The 18,861-nt window shown below is 41.8% G+C and overlaps 1 protein-coding gene across 10 annotated transcripts in view; it reads left to right on the forward strand.

The window, feature by feature from the left end:
- The window catches only part of rbm47 (RNA binding motif protein 47), a 32,564-nt gene extending 14,262 nt beyond the window's left edge, over window positions 1–18,302 (forward strand). For 3 of the 10 annotated variants that reach the window (XM_035173341.2, XM_035173332.2, XM_035173379.2), the window contains 6 exons: window positions 9,607–10,492; window positions 10,589–10,919; window positions 11,361–11,384; window positions 11,908–12,123; window positions 13,978–14,168; window positions 14,897–18,302. In XM_035173341.2, the coding sequence (XP_035029232.1) occupies window positions 9,638–10,492; window positions 10,589–10,919; window positions 11,361–11,384; window positions 11,908–12,123; window positions 13,978–14,168; window positions 14,897–15,145 (1,866 nt within the window). In that variant the 5' untranslated portion in view covers window positions 9,607–9,637 and the 3' untranslated portion in view covers window positions 15,146–18,302. The other 7 variants (XM_035173369.2, XM_035173360.2, XM_035173387.2 and 4 more) reach the window with 7 other exon arrangements.
- Window positions 18,303–18,861: the final 559 nt, after the last annotated feature.

The raw sequence follows: 18,861 nt of genomic DNA on the forward strand, positions 1-18,861 counted from the left end.
TTCATTTTGCTGTGTCACTATGACACTTTTTTTTATTTACTCTGACTTTTTTGTTTGAAAGTGTTTGACACACATGACCTCTATATGTTCTTGCCTTTGCCCTCCATGTTTCCGTGTTTATAAATGTTTTAGTTAGACTTCATGAAGCCGTCTATAACCGACTCAGTCTTGTGATTGAGACTATCTGGAGGAAGCAGCTTTTTGCTCTTCGAGGATATCTGACTTTCTGCTTTGTCTGGACACAGTCACAGTTTACCAGACGGCCCTGTTCCACCACGAAAACAGACAATAAAGCCATTTAAACCAATCAGTGCTTGGAATAGAGATCAAGATGTCCTTACAGTGAAACCAGTGGAACCAGTGGAGTGGCATGGCACTGCATGTGTGTGTGTGTGTGTGTATTCAGGGTGGGGGATAAAAAATGCTTTAATGACTAACTGGTGAGGCTGGTATTATTACTGGTAGACTCACAGGTTCTTCGTCATATTATATGTGGACTTTTACCCCGGTTAAGATGATGTGTTTGTTTTGTGTGCACGAGTGTGTGTCTTTGTGTGTGTTTTTGCACGTCAGAGATCTGCTGCTACTCAGTCATGTTGCATTCGTGGCTCGTGGAAAAAGACGGACTTTGCATGTTCGGTTAACTCCTTCGTCTGAGACGCTCAAAGATACAATTTGAACAGAACAATTGTGTTGACAGACGTGTTGCCTCAGCTGCATATTTCTGAAATTGTTCCGTTGTAGGAGTCTGACACACGCACACACTCTTAGCTGTGTTTGTAGACAGGGTGTACCCTTGTTTGAGTATAAAAGTCTGTATGAAGGTGAATGCTTTTGTGAGCGTCTGTTGTAACTGTGAGTGGGAAGGATGCTGAAAACTAAAATGGGGCTAAACAGGCAAATACTTGGGTCTTGTTTAATATCACCAAATTTCTGGCCTTAAATCTTGATGCTTTCTCTCTCACAAACACACACACACACACACACACACACACACACACACACACACACACACACACACACACACACACACACACACACGGAGTGGCCTGCTAAAGCCTTTATCACGAGTGTGGGACACTGTCAGTGTCAGTCATAATTGTATGAAACAATGTCTGCTAAGGCCTTGAGCAGGCTAGCTGCATGATTAGCCTGTGGAATGTGTTTGCCTAAGGAGGCAAAGCCCCTTTACAGCTAATGCTAAAGCCAAAGCAGCTCTTATGATTAGTCGCGAACACGTAGTCGTATGAGGGGACGTATGTGGCAATGCACAGACCTGTCATGCTTCATATTAAGACTGAAACCGAAGCCCTTTCGGTTTATAATGAGTGCTCAGATTAAAGTTTAAATCAGTAATCATCAATGCTGGTGTGTTGAAAAGAGAATATGAAGGTGCAGGGTCGTTGCTGTGTTGTGTAAAATGTTGGTGTTTGAGTTAAATCGTGCAGTTTTCCGTGGATGAATGTGAAAGTCCTGACAGCAGGGGGGCTCTTGGAGTAAATGAACTGGAATCATCCCTCGGCGGTGAAGTTGGGGTGGGCTGGAGGCGGTCACTTACGCACTCCGTCTGACCTGAAATTCTTCAGGCCAGTTTCACTTTGAAGGGCTCTCTGACACTGAGGGAGGGAGGCCGGCATGAGGAGACTGAAGAGGGAACATTCGGTCCTCTCTGTTCGTTAGCCGCTCTCTCGCTCCTCTCCATCTGGGTCTTTTACACACACACACACACACACTTACTTCCCCCCCTCCCCACGGCTCTTCTTGGAGCTTGAGTGAACCAGAGGAATGAGGGTGACAGGTACATGGATGGAGGGAGAGAAAATAAGACAAGGGAAGTAAAGACAAGGAGACAGCAGAAAGTGGAGGCAGGGACAAACAATTTAGAGGGCTCAAATTGAGCTAAATGTAGATGAGATTATAATTATAGAAAACAAAGTTTCTCCACTTCTGAACTGAGGCCTGTTTAGACTTAAAATGATCAATCAATAAGTCTATCAACACAAAATGAACCAGCACCAACTCGACTGACGTAACCTTGGAGTCTGGTATGTGATGAACAATTTCGGTTAATGCTAAAGACCAAATTATTTGTCGATTAATCCAGAAGATACAGTAAATTGCTGGTTATGCACTAACTGCCAAGAGTCTCCGTGTCTTGGCAATAACACCCCCTCAAAAAACAATGTGTCAGGGCAGAAAGGGACAAACTTCAGATGACACAGCCTCTGTGAATTCATTCTCCGTCCTGTTTCTTGCTGTAGCAGTCAGCAGCGTGCTGACAGTTGAGCTGCCTGAACCACAGTGGTGAGGACATCATGTGTCCTCAAGGGTCAGCCACAGTTCTCACTTCTCTTTCATCAACTCCATTGTTTTTAAGGCCTTTGGTCACTTAGAGCAGCTGATAACGCGGTCTGCGTGTACTAGAGAAACATGACAATGGGACAAAGTGTCTTCTTTTTGCTGCTTTATATACGGTGGGGAAATGATCAGAGTACATTGCACTGCTCAGCATTTTAAAGAATAAACTGGTGGGCACATAATTCTTAAAGACAGTTTAAGTAGGAAAGTGACTCTAAACAATAAAGCTCTTGGAGAAAGTAAAAAAAGTCCAAATCTGAATCTTTTGTGTGAAACTGCTTCCAGGAAAGCAGGCTATGGGACTAATCATGTGACGATACAGGTTGTAGGACTCACTGTACAGTTGGACCCAAGGTCTTCTGATGGGCTACTCATTTACTTATATAGATGACTTGTAATAATAGATGGCAGTCACACAGCCTTTCTGCCCAAGATACTGATTACCATCACCACTTTACTGCTGACTTTATTCCTTGCTTATTCACAGGTTCCGCCAGTATGTGTGAGTGAGTGAGTTTGTGTGTGTGTGTGTGTGTGTGTGTGTGTGTGTGTGTGTGTGTGTGTGTGTGTGTGTGTGTGTGTGTGTGTGTGTGTGTGTGTGTGTGTGTGTGTGTGTGTGTGTGTGTGTGTGTGACCCTGGCCCTGATAGAGACCTAGCTTATCAGTGATAGCCAACGAAGTCTAAGAAGCACTCTCTAATGTGATTACTTAAGATGTAGTTCAAAGCAAGTGCTTCAGCTTAAGTCAGGGGCAGAGTGATATTGTTAAAGTCAGTACAACTTGATTCAGTCTAACATCATAAACATCATAAACCACGATGTCAATTGAATTATCTACATCAGTTAAAGGGATAGTTCGCCCCGGAAATGAAAATTCACTGATTATCTACTCACCACTATGCCGCTGGAGGGGTGGGTGAAGTGTTGGAGTCCACAAAACACCTTTGGAGTTTTGGGGGTAAACAGTGTTACAGCTAAATACTATACAATTTAAGTAGATGGTGACCACTTCTTCAAACGTAAAAAAATAAAATAAACAGAAAACAACATAAAATGCCTCCATACTGCTCCTGTGGTGTAATCCAAGTGTCCGTAAGCCCCGGCATTCAAATTCGACTTGAAATGAGTCGTTTACACCATGTTTTAAAGGCTAAATGTCCTCTGTTACCCTCCTCTGGAGCAACGTTCGTGTCTGGATCACAACGGAGTCCCACATTGCTGGTGTTGTAATTGATTACTATGAGACATTATATTAATCTGCAGCTGAAAATAGTTCCCAACAAATATGCTTTTTTCATCCCTTTGAGTCGCTAAAAACTACAGTGGCTAGCTACAAGATGCCTGAGCCCTTTTCAAAGTGTATATTAAAGACTCAATTTAAATAATATATATAGTTTCAAAGGATACACTTCAGGCACAATGAGTGGCAGAGTGAATAACGCCAGTGTTATCCTTCAACACAAAGTAATTTACTTTTTCAAATTTAAACTTAAAACCACCAGCAAACTGCAATCCACAAATGAAGACCTCATTTAAACTGAATTGTCTGAGTGTGCGTGCGTGCGTGCGTGCGTGTGTGTGTGCGCGCGCGTGCTTGTTTGTGTGACAAATGATTTAGTGAACATGTGAAATGATTGAAGGTCAATAAATGTTCTATAGGCCCACGTTCTCGGATCTCACTGCGGGGTTTAACAGTTAACCGTTGACCTGATGGGTTGATGGTCACGTTGTGCAGTCACCTGAACGCCTGAACCCTGTGACGCATGTCCGTCTCCTGATTGGCTCTCACTACGGACCCACAGTTAATCTTTGATTTAGATTGACCCCCTTTGGCTTAGACACTTCCAGCCACTCTGCTCCCCAACAGCAGCACTTGTCTTACTTTTTCCCTCAGAGTGCCAAGGAAAACTCACACCCTCACATTTGTAATGCACACACACTTTTATGCTGTCGTTTATATTCAGTCCACTCCCTCTGACGTCACAGTGATTGATTTGACAGTTTTATAAATGGTGTTTCATTATGCAAACAAATTTAAGATGCTACAGTCTATACATAGCTCTTAATCTATCGTTTGTGCTTTAATCTCTTCTTTTTCTCTCTATCCATCAGCCTCTTTGTCTTTATTCCAAATAGACTTTCTTCTTTCCTGTTTGCTCAGTCGTTAAAGGAGCGGAGCTGGTTTCAATAGCAGCTGAAAGTCAGCACACTGTCGACCACACACTGTGGCTTTCATCCGTCTGTTCCTTTCACCCCATCTGCTCTCGCCTTCCCTCACTCCCTCTCTTCTTCACTGGAGGGGAGTTTTTAGACAGAAACTCTCGTCTGGTTGTTTTCGTCTCTCTGTCATCTCTCTATCTGCTCTCTTGACTGCCCAGGAAGGTGTGTGTTGTTTGCTTAAGTTAAGCTGTGCTCAGGACATGTTCGCCGTTGTTATGTACAAAAAACACACGCACACACGATGAGAGTTACACACATTTTTTGTAAGCCTATCGTGCTGACATGACATAAATCACTGTCGTCACAACTCTCAGTCATAACTTTTAAAAGTCCTGTCACAGCAAAAACATGAGGAAGTTTCTGGCCATTTTCTCATTTCTGCAACTCTAAGCAGAAAACCTCATAACTCATTACAACTACATTTCCCATCAGGCCTCCCTCCTCCCACTCACATCACAAGTTGCAGCTTATTTATTGACAGAGTCCATATTTATGGGATGTGCATCAAGTGCTTTACTTACTGTGTGTGTGTGTGTGTGTGTGTGTGTGTGTGTGTGTGTGTGTGTGTGTGTGTGTGTGTGTGTGTGTGTGTCATTGTTTTACACAGAAGTCCTGCTTTTGAAACCCTGCTTAAGTAAAAGTATCGTAGTATTTGTAAAGTAAAAGTTCATGTTTTGTGGGAAAGAAAATCCTCCATTGGTTGATGTTATATATGCATTGTGTCAGACCCCTTCCAAAGAGCCCCCAAATAAATCTGAGGGGTCTTGAGATGATTAATGAGGGAGAAAGAACAAAATACATAAAACATAAAGTGGTAATTAACTACTTTCCACCCCTGGTATTTATGTATTCAACCACTAAAAAGCTACTAGTAAATAAATTGTTGAAAAGTAAAGATTTTCTTCAAAAGTAGAAGCTCAGATCTGCTGCACACACACACACACACAGATACAAAGTACCTGCTTTAGCTCCACCCTCATCAGCTCTGCAGCTCACAGCTTTGGTTCAAGTGTGTGTGTGTGTGTGTGTGTGTGTGTGTGTGTGTGTGTGTGTGTGTGTGTGTGTGTGTGTGTGTGTGTGCGTGTGCGTGCTGTGTGCTGTGTGTGTGTGTGTGTGTGTGTGTGTGTGTGCGCGCGTGCATGTTGCATGTGTGCATGTGTGTGTGTGTGTACATGTGTGTGTGTGTGTGTACACGTGTGTGTGTGTGTAGAGGAGGCTGGCCTCTGTGCTCAGTGCCCTGCTGTACCTGTCTCTAATGGAGGTGGACTAACACTCCCAGAGCAGGCAGCCAAGCAGCGGAGTGCTGTGGAACAACAGGGGTAGCTATCCTCACATCTGACCTCGCTCTGCTTCTCCTTCCTCCTTCTCTGTCCCTCCACCGTGCCTTTGCTTTCAGTCTCACTTCCCTCTGTCTCTCTCTCACTGTCTTTGGATTATTCATCTCTATATGACGAGTATTGAATTGAAACAGTTGTGAGTAAAGATTATTATTTAGTAGTTGCATTCATGAATCTTACGTGTGGAGGCTGGTTTACGTGCATTAGTCATTTAGTATTTTAGCTAAGATAATGTTATCTATTGGGTGTGTATAAGTTAAGATAAGTGTTGGTGTTTCTGCTGCCTTGTGACCCTGTTGTTCGGGGCCGCTCGGTGGGCGCCGTGAGTCAGTCACCTCCACGTGCTCACGTGTGTGGCTAAGATGGTGGCCTCTTTAAGCCTGCTTCCTTTAGTACACTGGATCATTGTCAATCATTATAGAAAGGCAAACTAAGAGCTGTATCGTTCCATACTGTTGAGCACACTTTTCTTTACTCCATATAATCTGCATTAGGCTACATTGGGAAGCAGAAGAGATTTATGTTATATAGAATCATAAATAATCAAATGCTCTTCCTCTTTCTAGCTGTGAGTAACTGAGCTTTAATAAAGCCTCGACTCATTTGCTTATTTGAAGAAAAAGATGGAATTTGCCAGTGTCATCACAGAAGCCCATAAAAGCTTTTTTTGCCTGCTCATAAAACAATTCAGTCCCGGTTAATACGTAGAGAGTCAGGTGCTTCCATCAATCATAAACACCATATAATGGGCAATCTCCACGGCAATTACCGGAACACCGTCAAATCCTCGCTCTTTGACTTCCTTCACTTGCTACGTGCATGCAGGCGAGATGGTCCTTCCCTCCTGTTCTCCTCCGTGTTAATAACCTTTGACCAGTTGAACTGTGTGTCTGAGCTCTAAACGTCTGCATGGGAAATGTTTTTCTGAAGAGCTGCAGCCTTTTGGTATCATGCTGAAACAAAGACGTGGAGTCACAACAGAAGACTCACACTTAAATGGTCACTTTCAATTCATAGAAATATTAATTTTTTACTCAGCAAGACATAAAAGAATACACTGTGTGAGTTAAAGCAGGGATTTGCCTTTACCAAGGTTAATGATTTACGTGTCTTTGCCTTGGATGTCAAGCACACACACGCACACACACACACGCACACACACACGCACACACACACATGCACGTGTCGTGCCTCCATGAGCTCAGCAGACATTACATAGATCTGCATTGATTTCCTGGAGAATTACTCTAACCTTAACCATAGTTACTACTTGCCTTAACCTAACCTTAACCTAACCTTAACTTAACATAAACCTTACCTAACCTTAAAACATATCTTCACCTTAAAATTGATTGATTTACATTATGGGGACTTTCTTCACGTCCCCTTAAGGAAGACAAGTCCCTGTATCTCGACTTTTCTAGATACACTAATGTCAAAAGATCCCACACACTCACCATTTCTTTTTTTTTTTTCTGGCAAAGGAAGAGAGACTAAAACAGACCGTCTGAGTTTCGCTTCACTTCTAACACAGCGAGTGTTGCGATTTCCTGAGTCTCTCCTAAAAAAGGAAAACATCAGCACAAGAGCGGTCCACACTGAGGAAGTTAGTAATATCACAGAGTTAAAAGCAGGAAGTAGGTTACCCCACACTGAGACTGAAAACTGAATACATCAACTCTCTTTGACAAAACACAAAATATCCAGAAAAGGGAGTCTCAACCTGACTACAGTGCATTTTACAGTCGACCTCAGTGTCACATAGCTTCTTTTTATCACCGAGCAGAAGTCCCAAAGTGAATATTGTCCTCCCCTTGTCATTAGTCTGACAATATAAGGCCGATAAGAGATGGAGTCGTGTTAGCGCTTCACACGATAGAAGGAACAGAGGGAGGGCACACTGAACTGGAGGCAATGAGAAGGAAAGCAACACAGAAACAAGTCATAAAAAGCTGTTTTCATGCAGCTATACTGGGAAATCTTTGAGAGATGTGTTTTTTTGCTAGAGAAGGGTACTGCATCCTCGTCAGAATAATTTCTTCATTGTAAATGCTCCCCCAGCTTTGCCTCAAATTGTAGTTTTTATTTAATCTAGAGTCATCTTGACCTGTGTCAACATTCAGCAGCTGAAAACTGGCTAAAGATAGAAGGAGGAGACGTCATCCTGTTTCTTCAGCCTCTGTTTTAGTTGTTTTGTTTCCCCCATTCACATTTTGATTTAACTTTCTTCTATACATAACAATAAATTCATGAAATTGTATAGCATTTTTATTAATATGGTTTGTCCACTGTACATTTTTTTATTATATTTCAACAATCTGTCTTTTTATTCAAGCAATAAAAGAAAACCTGTTTTCAGGTAACTGTAAGCCCTCCAGCCTTGGGCGAACTAACGTGAACAGATGTTTGTGTGTGTGTGTGTGTGTGTGTGTGTGTGGCGGCGTGCGTGCGTGCGTGCGTGCGTGCGTGCGTGTGTGCGTGCGTGCGTGCGTTCATGCGTCCATGTGCGTGGGAGAGGGGGATATTAGGTCAGGTCAAATGAGTGTGTGTTACCATGGTTGCTTGTCTTTGTAGGGTTTTACCTTTGTTGACTGCCTCACCTATCTCCATCAAAGTCTAGGCAATCTCATGACGCACAAAAAATACACACACACACACACACATTGCCCTGCCTATTGCGAGAGGTTGTTGTTTTGTTTTTGTTTTTCTTCTATTCGCTCAGACTACATTTGTCGAACAAAAAAAACAAAAAAAACGTTTGCTTATAGGCTCCTATGAATTGCTGCTTCACTGTTGTGTGCTGCGTGGAGATTTGGGGATTTAAATGCTGTGGATTTTTCCGTCCTGAATAGTGTTGGAAAATAACAGAATAAGAGGTTTATGCCTGAGAAGCGGATTTCTGATTGTTCTCTGTTCCTCATATAGGGCTGCAGGACTTAATGAAGTGACACACACACACACACACACACACACACACACACACACACACACACACACACACACACACACACACACACACACACACACACACACACACACACACACACACACACACACACACACACGCACAAATACACAAACACATAAAAAGCTGCACCCACACACTGTATAACTTATATATATTGATAAGGGGGTTGAAAGTCCAACACCATCTCCTGGTGAGTGGGAGTGCAACAGGTGCTTGTGCAAATGAATTACCCTGCACAGAAGTTCTCACAGCGTGGACTCATATTTTTACCCAGAACAAGTCATAAACTGTAGCTTAGCTGGAGTTAAGCCTCATGAGCTAGCTTGTTAGCTTATTTAACTTACTTCAGACACACACATAATGAGCATGTGACCTAGTCAAACTCGGTGAACCTTTAGCTGGAGGTTTCAGGGTTCGCAGCCCTTCATTCTTGCTGATAGGAGTCAAAGGTCAGCAGGGATCTGAGCAACTCAACAAAACAAGGTTGTAAAACTGCTGATAAGGAAAAGTGCCCTGGGGAGTATGTGTGTTGGTTAGTTTGTTAGCTAGGTAATCTTCCATGTGATTGTCCCTGGAAATTTATGGCCTTTTGTGATTAAACGGTACCTCTTCAGCTATAAGTTTCTACTTATATGTCTTTCATGTTGTGTTTTTCTATTCAGATATAACAGTTGTGGTTGGTCCAATCTAATATGATAAAAATGTCTTTCGTTGCCCTTCTCAGGCCCCAGATCTGATTGGATGGTTATGCCAGAATGACAGCCGAAGATTCAGCTTCTTCCTCAACCATGAGCAATAACGCTTCCCCCTCCAACTCCAAACCCTCCAAGCCTTCCAAACCCTACTCTGGTCCCTCCCTCCACTCTCTCGAAGGACAGATTAATATCCCAGAGGGTGTTCTAGCTGCTCCCATTGAACCTGCACTCAAGGCCCTGATGGAGCGCACCGGCTACAGTATGATCCAGGAAAATGGTCAACGTAAATATGGTCCTCCTCCTGGCTGGAATGGTGCATCACCTCCTCGAGGATGTGAAATCTTTGTGGGCAAAATCCCGCGGGATGTTTATGAGGATGAGCTGGTCCCAGTGTTTGAGTCTGTGGGACGCATCTATGAGATGCGGCTGATGATGGACTTTGATGGGAAGAACCGAGGGTACGCGTTTGTGATGTACACAGAGAAACATGAGGCCAAACGTGCCGTGCGGGAGCTCAACAACTATGAGGTGCGGCCTGGGCGGCTACTGGGGGTCTGCTCCTCTGTAGACAACTGCCGTCTTTTCATTGGTGGTATTCCCAAGACCAAAAAGCGAGAGGAGATTCTGGAGGAGGTTTCTAAAGTGACAGAAGGTGTGCTAGATGTCATAGTTTATGCCAGTGCTGCAGACAAGATGAAGAACCGTGGCTTTGCCTTTGTAGAGTATGAGTCACACCGTGCAGCTGCCATGGCTCGCAGGAAGCTGATGCCTGGACGTATTCAGCTGTGGGGTCACCAGATTGCAGTGGACTGGGCTGAGCCAGAGATTGATGTGGATGAAGACGTAATGGAGACAGTGAAGATTCTCTACGTCAGGAATCTAATGATGGAGACCAGTGAGGAGACAATCAGACAGGTGAGATTTATTGACTTGTCAGTTTACAGGTTTCAGTATAAATCTTATTAGGTAAAATTGTGGACTAAAACTACCCACACTTTCTCCGTCAACTAGGTGTTCAGCCAGTGGAACCCTGGATGCGTTGAACGTGTGAAGAAAATCCGTGACTACGCCTTCGTCCACTTTACCTCCCGGGACGATGCCGTCTTGGCCATGGACCACCTCAATGGCACAGAGGTGGAGGGGTCCTGCATTGAGGTGACGCTTGCTAAGCCAGTTGATAAAGAGCAATACTCACGTCAGAAGGCCTCGAAGGGGGGAGTGCCTGCCACTCCAGAGGCTGTTCCGCAGAACTACGTATACCAGTGTGATCCCTACACATTGGCTTACTATGGTTATCCCTACAACACCCTCATTGGACCCAATCGGGACTACTTCGTCAAAGGTTAGAATTCATTTTTTCTGCTTTTCTTCTAGTAATGATCAGTTGGAAAAGCCACATGGTTTCTCTGAAAGTCAACTGTTTTTGTAAATGTTTGTGTCAGAAGAAACTCTTTGGGACAATGCACTGTTAAAGATCTCATATTTCCATCCAACAAATGCTAATGTAGGAACAATGGATGCACTATTAATAAGGACCACGATGACTCATGATGACTAAAATAATGATTTAATCTTCGATGACTAGAATTTCATTTGATGAAATCTTTAACTTGATGAGATTTTGTTGCTTAAAATCAGAGAGTTGTTAAAAGTCAAAGACAGAACAAGGTGATGGACCAATGAATGCTAATCCCATTACCTGTGATTGATTAAATGTGGTCTTTGGGTGGTAGCAATCTATTTGACTTTCAACAATCGTTGTGTTTTGGTTTTTTCTCCAAAGGATCCCCAATGATACAGAACAATGGTAATCTCTCACATCCTTGCTCTTACTTATTCCTTCAATGAACAATGAGCTTTCCTGCCATTTGACAAACTATAAAATTTCTAACACCATCCTTTTCCTGCTGCGCTATCAACTTCCATTTCATGCTGGGTTATTGCAGAGATCACAACAAATCTACAAAACTTCCTGGACCATCTGTTCACAGTACCAAGAACTTTCATAACCAAGAGACAGAACAGTGCTCAAGAAAGAATTCACACTGTACCTAAATAAAGGGAAAATACAAACAAAACAACAACGAACAACAAAAAAACCTTAGCTCTTAGCAACTGCAGTTTATGAGCCGATTATTCCCTTAAATTACGACTAAATGTTTCTCCTTGCTACCCAAGTCCTAATATCTTGAGAAAAGCTTCCAAGGAAGGTCTAGACTTATCATAAAATCTTGCCATACATGTCATCGTATACAACTTTCAGCATGCCCCTGCTGCCCAAGTCGTAAACCACAACTCCTGTCATCATATTACCTCAATTGTATTTTAAGCAGGTACTGTGCGAGGTCGTGGTCGTGCTGCTGCTGCTGCATGTAACCGTACCCCTGGACCACGGGGGTCCTACCTGGGGGGTTACTCTGCCGGTCGTGGCATCTACAGCCGCTACCATGAGGGCAAGACCAAGCAGTCCGAAAAGCCCTATGAGCTGATGCCCAGTCTGGAGCTTGCTGCCTCCGTCAACCAAGTTGGCATCAAACCTGGCACAAGTCAGTGAGATAGATATGTCCATCCATATCCTCGCCCACCTTAAAAGCCTTTACTAAACCTTCCAGCTCACAATTCCTGTATCTCGCTCACTCCTGTGTGGTTTGAGGAACTTTTTTCAAATCAAAGCGATGGTTGTTGCTGGATGGTTATGTGCAAAAGGGCGCCCTTTCTCGTAACAGTTAAGAATAATGACACTAGATATGTGTCCTTTCTAGCATGACCAGAAGGTAACTACAATGCTTTGTTCCTCAGTCTTTCCTTTTCCGCAACTTCAGTAGTTTGTCTATTGAGACTGAAAACAGCACTGCGTTTAAAGAACAATATGACTGCGCTCTTAGTAGCATACTGCTGATGCGAAGATATAACATCCAGGAAAGGGAGTAGTACAACCATCAGTTTAAAGGCCAGCAGATGCCAAAACGATGACCACAAAGAATATTTGCTTTACAAAGAAATCTTCCTGCAACTAACTGACTTGACAAGATATTTTCAAGAAAATATTGCATGGAAATCAGGAAAAAGCTGATTGTTTTTGCCAGATGAAACAGTTGTCTCAATGAAATCAAGGAGGCAGCCATGTTTTGTTTTTTTCATGCAGTGCTGTTGTCGGTCTGAACATGGTCTTTCACAATCTCATGCACTCAATTCCGACTTTTGACTGAAACATGGTTGACATTACTGCATGATGCCTTCTTTCACTGAGCAATGGTAGAAAGAACACGCATCAAGAAAAAAAAAGTATTCCACAAAGGATCAGCTTTTTCTATTCATAACATGAATGATGTTCAGTAAGCTAGGAGTAAGCAGTAGCAGCTACTTTAGCTTATATTTGCGCTACAAATGTTTCAGTCAATGTTGGAGTTGAAATGCAGAACTAACCTGCACAAACTAAAAATTGTATATCTCTCATTTGTCTTGTGTCTACTCTGGTCTGATCACTTAAGAGTTAATGTCAGTGGTATGTAGACTTGTTGCACATCTCATTTTGCAATGCATGATACATAATATGATTTTTCTTTTTCTTTTTGGTATCTACCAATATTCTTTTAGCAAACTACTGTCCCAGCGAACAAAATGTAGCAGCAAAGTTGTGAATCAGAAGAAAATGCGGCATTGACAAGAACAAGAAAACAAAAAAAAACATATCAAATAAGAACCCGTGTAGATATATTTTTATGCTCTACAAGAATTAAAGGTAGAAACTTCAGTGATAGAATTGCAAAATAAAAATGCAAATATTAATAGCTTTGCTAGCTTTTTTCAACATAACATTTATATTGAACGACACATTATAACTATTAATGTCAAATATTTGCTGATCAGACGTCCACCTTGTAAAGCGGCCTTTCTTGATAGTCCCTCTGAAATGATTTGACCCCAGTCTATGTCAATCCAGATCTGTGTGGAATCCCAGGATCACCACCAGATTAAAAAGACTAGTCCATCTGAAACAATGGCTGACGTTGTGTTAGCTTGCTGTTTGAGTGTATGTATGTGTGCATGTGTTGGAACATTGGGCTTAATCCACAGTTGAGCACCATCATAATCCGAATCACACCCCAACGCAAACTTGTGTAACTCCTTATTTTTTCCCTTCTTGCCTTAAACTATACCCTTCAATGTCTCTCTCTCTCTCTTGTTTATCCTCCGCTGCCTTCGTTTTCCTCACTCCTCTCACAGATTACCTTCAGATCTAGGTATGCCTGTTTCATGGGTGCTTGTATGCTCGTCTCCAACTATTACCTCCTGTATTCTTGATACAAAGATATTAACCATGTCTCTCTATACTCTGTTGAGTGATGTGGTCCAGTTTGTTATCCAAGCTCTTATTCTTGTGTACTGTTTACGTGCAGTGGCCTTGCAGACTCTGGGTGGACAGTACCCAATGTTCAGTACGGCTCCTGCAGCCAAGCTGATGGAGGAGGGGAAGGTGCACACGGTGGAGCACCTGATCAATCCTCTGGCCATGCAACACGCTGAACACAACTCCGCCAATGCTGCTGCCTCCGGCCTACCTTCAGTCTCTACCCCTCCACCTTTCCAGGTCTGCACCATAACACTTTTACACTGTTTTCTCCATGATACAGAGGGTTTATGAATCAGATGTCACACCAGAAGAGTTTGAAAGCGAACTTTACCAGTTGACTGCACTTCTATATCTTCTTATTAGACAGTTTGAAAGTGCAAAATCGATGCCTCAAAACCAGACTATGATTAAAATAGGTGGAGTTCCCCTTTAAAGATATAATAAGTAACAATTCTTCATTAAAATGTCTAAATAAGACTAGACCTATATATTATATATTTTGTTGATTTCTGTACTTTCATTATCCAAAATGTTTTCCAAAATATTCAAACCCAAAGTAATCCACAATTTTTATCAAGGTAACAGGATGTTTCTTTTTGGTCGTGTTTTAATTGTGTCATAACCGATTTCCCTGTGGCTTTGTCCATCTCTGCTCTAACTTCCAGGGCAAACAACGTATCATTTATTTAATAACCAACACAAATGATGGCTTCTAATGCCAAAACAACCGATTGTGAAATAACCTACAAAAAACATAAATGTACATTTCACAGACAACAAAAGAGATGTTTAGGTTACTTTGTGTTTATATACTCCACGTAATGAAAATGCTAAAATTCAGATTTGAGTTATAGGTTTTTGTACACTTAGTAAATAATGCTTGTTACTGAAGTAAGTAGTAAAGTATGGTAATTGAAGACATGCTTTAGAAATCCTCTTATTCACTCCATCCCTCCTCTTCTCAGGGCCGTCCAATCACGCCCGTCTACGCTATGGCCCACAACGTGCAGCGTATCCCCGCCGCTGGCCTGTATGGAGGTGGATATGTCCCCATCACAAACTACGCTGCCAACACAGCAGCCCTGGCTGCTCTGCAGAAGAATGCAGCTGTGGCAGCTGCAGCATATGGAGGCTACACTGGCTACGCTATGCCACAGGCCTTCCCCGCCACGGCCTTCCAGCTGCCCATCCACGACATCTACCAGACATACTGATTCTGAGGGCTCGGACCACATGACATAATGAGAAGGTTATCCTGCCTGTGACTGAACGACCACAGCAACATCTCGGACACGTCTGTCCCATCATACAGAAACATCTCATGAACTTGTGAACCTCTATTCTAATGGAACGAGGTTGGAAACAAATGTTCAGAACGCAGACAGTGAAAAAACGCGATCTGACATCTCATATCTGTCTCATCTACCGGCCTCAGCATATCCTGGACTCAGCAGCCACATGACAACATCATGACATCATCATGACAACATCCCTGTTTTCTACTGAATATTAAAACACATATAAAAGACAGTCTACTCCCTGAGGAGACCCACCAGTGTGTGTTGACAGTCGTCCCCAACAATATGGCAGAATTCACAAAAACAACACAAATACACAACTCTCTTTCTCTCACTGACCCTCGCCACCTCGTTGCTACGGCAATGGGGGAAAACTGAAGGTACATACAAGTATTTATGAAGAGAAGATACATATTTAAGGTTTTATTCTCTGTAGGTCTCTTTCTCTTTTATTTTTGGGGCAAGTTTGTATTCTGAAACAGGAAAGATCGATCTTTACACATTGTTTAAAACAAATTTAGTGTAAAGTTGGGGGGAAGGAGAGAAAGACAAATTAATTAAAGAAGTAAAAGTACAACAGGAACTACTGACGAATGAATATATCACTGAAGACAGCTGTCTTTGGATATACTAATGTTTTTTTCAGTTTTTTTTCCATTAATATATAGTATTCTAGCCAATTCTACATGCTGTTGGTGATGCTTTCCGTCCATGGTGGTTGAATGTGTATGCTTCAAACACGCCTGTTTGGTACTTTTTGGTTTTATTTAGTTTCATTTGTGTTTTTGGTCGTTTTAAATGAAGGTTCAAAGTATTGCATTGTTTTTTTCCGCCTATAATTAGTTTGCTTGTTGTTATGTCTGCTTTAACCTTTGGAAACATACAGTATATCTTTGTTAGTTTGAGGAGAGGTAGCCTGCTTACTAATGTTGTTGTGACAGAGTCCCTGGGGAACTAATGATAGAGAAAGAAAACTGGAAAAACTTTTTCATCGATGGTTTCATCTATAGGTGACGTCTTGTACACGGAGATGTTTCCCATCCTCTGACACTGCTCTGGCAGAAAATGAAGACTGAACAGAAATTAGTTGTTGTTTTTCTCTCATTCGTGTATGTTTTATTGTGGTTTTTGAAATGTTTGACTATTGAAAGGTGAACAAATATGGACAGAAATGAGACACATTTTTTTCTATATGTTTTTTCTATATACTGGAGCACTCTGTCTCAGTCTGTCTCTCACAGTGCTCCTCCATTTGCCAATGCAAACCAAAAAACATACAGCTCCATACACTCCAGTGTCATGACATTAGAAACCATTTCTTACTACAGTGCCTCACATCTGCATGCATGTGCTACTCTATGTTTTCCACAACACCTTTCAAAACAAAGACTTCCATCTGTGCATAGCACTGGAGTCTTCAGATGTGTGGTATCACTGTGTTCTGGTGAGACGAGTAGATTTCAGTCGCTGCAGTCAGATGTGTCATGGCTTCCTCTCTGAATGATCCTGCAGTAACACTCCACAAATTTGTCTCTCTTGTTATTTCTCGTCCTCCAAAACTGTGCTTGACCAAGGTGCACTTAAAACATATTTATGAAAGGCAAGAGATTGCCTCTTTCAGATGAAGAGATATTGAAACACTGAGCATGGATTTGTGTGTGTAAACTGGGCTAGTTGGTGTTTTTCAATTTGTATGTGTGTTGGCAGTTTTTCTTCGCAGATAAAAGCATAACATATAAAATAACCCTAATGAATGTTCAGTGGGCACTTTTAAAACTCTGCAGTGTAGTGGAAACAAGTGTGAAAATTTAACTGGGAGTAACTGGAGTCATACCTCATAATGAAATACAGGAGCTATGCATGTGTTGTATGTAATGACACACGAACATAACAGATGCAAGCAGCTGCTCATCCTGAATTCACACTCCACAACAGCCATCTCTCTTTTTTATAAAAGAACACGCAAATCGTTTTTGTGCTGGCTTGTATTTTTAATACAATTCTAGTAGTTTTAAATGTTTCATCTATTTTTACTAATCTGCTGCATTTGAGGGGAGTTTGTTTGCTATTTTTCCATCAGCTCATCAGATTTTTTAATATTACTTTATACATTAAGTAATATGCTGACTTTTACTATGGTGACTCTGGATTTTGAGGTTTTGAAGGAGATCATAACGAAGTTATTGATCCAACAAAAAAAAAGTGTAACTAAAGTGCAAAGAAAAAACTTTTTGTTTTTCTCTTCTTTACTTTGCTTCTCTCCATCTCTGAAACTGGATTTCACTTCGAAAGCAAACTGCTGTCAACTGCTTTCATTATTTTTTCTTGTATGATGACAATAAGTCAGGATATATTTAATATATGCATTATGTGTGTGTTGTGAATGAAGTGAGAAGAAAAGGTATAATATATTCAAAAACATGTTTCTTTTCTTTATTTACACTTTGTTTAGGGACAAAAAAGTCAGAGTAACAAAAGTAGAAAAAAAGTCTTTTTTGCCAAAGTGTCCAATAGTTTTTAAACATTCAAGGTTAATGTGTTTTTGTTATGTGTAATATTATGTTTGAACCAGATGTTGGTGTTATGAGTGGGGCTTCTTATCAGCAAACAACAAGACCAAAACTGTCCGAGTGAAGCGTGACGACTCGCCTGGTACTTTGACCTGTCGCTGTTGCAACTATGCTCGGCAGGTTTGGCTACGCGACTAAAAGTCTTATCATGATTTAACAGCCCTGTGTCAGCGGACACTTGTGTTCTCCTGGTTCGGCCTCCCACTCAGAGCACCTACCTTTACTCTCTGTTGCCTGCATTACATCCACACTGCTGCAGCGGGATCAACTCCTGCTGCTCTTTGTGTCAGTGGTGTGGAGCTACATGTGCCTAGTTTAACATAGGTATTACCTTTTTAACTCTTTCTAGTGTGTGCCTTATTGCCAAGATGTGCCCTTTGCCATTCCTTTGTAGACCTTTGCAGAGTCTTTTCTATCTGAAGGTTTGTTTAAAAAAAAAAAAAGCTTGTTCGCCATTGTTATATTTATAGTGATAATAGTTAAATAAAGCATTTTCAAAAGGATGCAGTGCTTCATTTGTCTGTCATGTGCCCCGACACACAGGAACTGTGTACACCTTGTAAACTTTGCTCAGATTTAGATTAAACCACATGACTGCGAAAGTGTTACGACCTCTGTGAATGGAAACTCATCCCCGACCTCATACATCAGCCATTATTAAGCAATGTAGCACAGTGGAGAGAGGAGAGGCGGCGCAGTGTGTCGAGAATGTTTCATAAACTTCTCCGTGGCCGGTCAACTTTACTCTAGAAACATGTTGTGCCCCAGCGGGGAGAGATTTCGAGAACATAAGTAGCCTTCATCGTGTTGTACAATGAGTGTAAGAGGGCAATCACAGGTATATGAGGGTTTTTATGTAATGTCAGAATGCACACTTCAGCTGAATTGTCACCTGATTTATTCTGTAAATGTGATGACAGGATGCAGGAAAAGCAGTCACCTTATACATTAGAGATCTGCAGGTTGTTACCTATATTATTAATACCATAAAGTTGTCTTTTTAATACCAATACTGATACTAATAGATGCAGATACATCAAGCTTTCGGCACATGAACTTAGT

This window comes from Hippoglossus stenolepis, chromosome 2 (genome assembly GCF_022539355.2).
Source record: "Hippoglossus stenolepis isolate QCI-W04-F060 chromosome 2, HSTE1.2, whole genome shotgun sequence".
In the NCBI taxonomy this organism is placed as follows: domain Eukaryota; kingdom Metazoa; phylum Chordata; class Actinopteri; order Pleuronectiformes; family Pleuronectidae; genus Hippoglossus; species Hippoglossus stenolepis.